The following is a 1,716-nucleotide window of genomic DNA, read 5'->3' as shown; positions in this document are numbered from 1 at the left end:
TGGGGTGATTCCTGCCTCTGCCATTTCAGCTCCCGTACCTTCGGCAAGTTATACAAATGGCTTCAAAAGTTCATGGAAAAACTCCAGGATGTTCTCATTCTATTTTCTCATGAATTATCTGAAGTTTCCCTCATATATCCTCTCTGCTCCTGTTTCCTCATCTACACAAAAGGCTTCAGTAGCACCTACTGGTGCACTAAGGAGATGGACTGACACTGTGGCTTCAACACTGGGCTCAAACATCAAGAAACTGTGAGGATGGCACAGGACAGGGCAATGTTTCATTCTGTTGTGCACAGGACAGCTAAAGCAGAACCAATGAGACAGCAACTAACAATAGGGTGGTTAATGAGTCATTACGGTTTTTAAAACGAGTTCTAGTGCTAGAGAAGTTAACAAAAGTCGACAGTTCGAATCCAGCTGCTCTGGTTCCGTTTCTGTAAAGATTTACAGCCTGGGAAGCCCTATCAGTCAGTTCTATTCCATCCTGTAGGGCTGCTATGAGTCAGGCTTGGACTAGACAGATGTGGGTTGTTTTTTTGGTGTATGTGAAAATAGAACAACGTCTAGCACACAGTAAATAATACATAAATGCTGACCACTATGGTTAGGTACAGGCTTTACAACTTTGCCTTTGATTTTAGTAATGTATCCCTAATTCTTATATTGCCACAGTTTGTATTGTACTTTCAAAAGAAGACAAAGGATTTTCCAGCTCTGCCCTACCCAGCTCCAAATCGTCAACGTGCAGAATTTACAAGTGGCTACACGTAGTCTTTCGGCTGGTGCTACTAAGATGAATGACCCAGCATATGAAGAAAGCCCACAGCCACAGCCCTCTCGGAGTGAATTAGGCCCTCTGAAAAAGCCTCACCCCATTCAGTTGACAATACAGCGGGAATAATGTTCCTAACCCTTTTATACTTAGGACACTTCTCTCCTACAGGACCTGCGCCTTGAGGGTCTGGTCCCTCCCTCCGTGTCAAGCTCCAGCCACACCAACCTCCCTGCGGTGCCACAAACGTCTTCGCTTCCATGGAAAAGCTTCGCTTTTTGCCCCAATGCAGCCTCGACTGATCCCTCAAGAACCATTCCAAACAGTGAGCTGCCCCCAGAGTCTCCGTGAACATCCTTTAGGGCGCGCGCGAGCCTCCTTGTGTGTGTCACTGCCATTTCCACGCACGGGCACGACAACCAAGCCCAGACACCTGTGTGCCGCCGGCCGACAGCGGCGCCGGGCGTGCAGGTGGCCTTCACCTGGTCTCGGCCTCCACGCGGGCAAAGGCCGGGAGAAGGGGCGGAGGCCGAACTGCCGAGGCTCGGTCCCCAGCAGAGCCGGGGTGGGGGGGGTGTCCCCGCCCCCGGGGACACAGCAGCCCGTCCCTCATTACCGGATGAATGACATGGGCTCTCCTTGGCGGCACCCAGGCGCACGCCCACGCGCCCCGCCGAGCCCGCACAGCCTTCCCGGCAGTACCTGCAACCCCTCCCCGCCGGGCCGCCGCTTCCCGCCGCCAACCATTCTGCCGCCGCAGCGCCGAGGAAGAAGGCCCGCGGCCCGCGGCCCGCCGCGGCTTACGAGCAGCTCTGACGACTTCCGGTTCAAGGGCCACCAATCCGCTTCTCGGCGCTGCCGTCGTCGTGCCAACGTCGGGACGAGGCCCCGCCCCCCGCCACGTTCCAGGACTTCTGAGCGGGGGCCAGCTAGGGGCAGGA

General features: G+C 54.8%; 1 protein-coding gene across 1 annotated transcript in view; it reads right to left on the bottom strand.

Moving 5' to 3' along the window:
- The window catches only part of LOC101659661 (histone PARylation factor 1), a 19,706-nt gene extending 18,158 nt beyond the window's left edge, over positions 1–1,548 (bottom strand). Inside the window, exon 1 of the mRNA XM_013005181.2 lies at positions 1,478–1,548. Within this exon, the coding sequence (XP_012860635.1) occupies positions 1,478–1,522 (45 nt within the window). The 5' untranslated portion in view covers positions 1,523–1,548. The remainder of the gene's footprint in view (positions 1–1,477) is intronic.
- Between the last annotated feature and the right edge of the window lie 168 nt (positions 1,549–1,716).

Source organism: Echinops telfairi, unplaced genomic scaffold, assembly GCF_000313985.2.
Source record: "Echinops telfairi isolate 266 unplaced genomic scaffold, ASM31398v2 ScPeMD7_9;HRSCAF=40, whole genome shotgun sequence".
NCBI lineage: Eukaryota > Metazoa > Chordata > Mammalia > Afrosoricida > Tenrecidae > Echinops > Echinops telfairi.
This window is presented reverse-complemented; position numbering and strand designations above follow the sequence as displayed.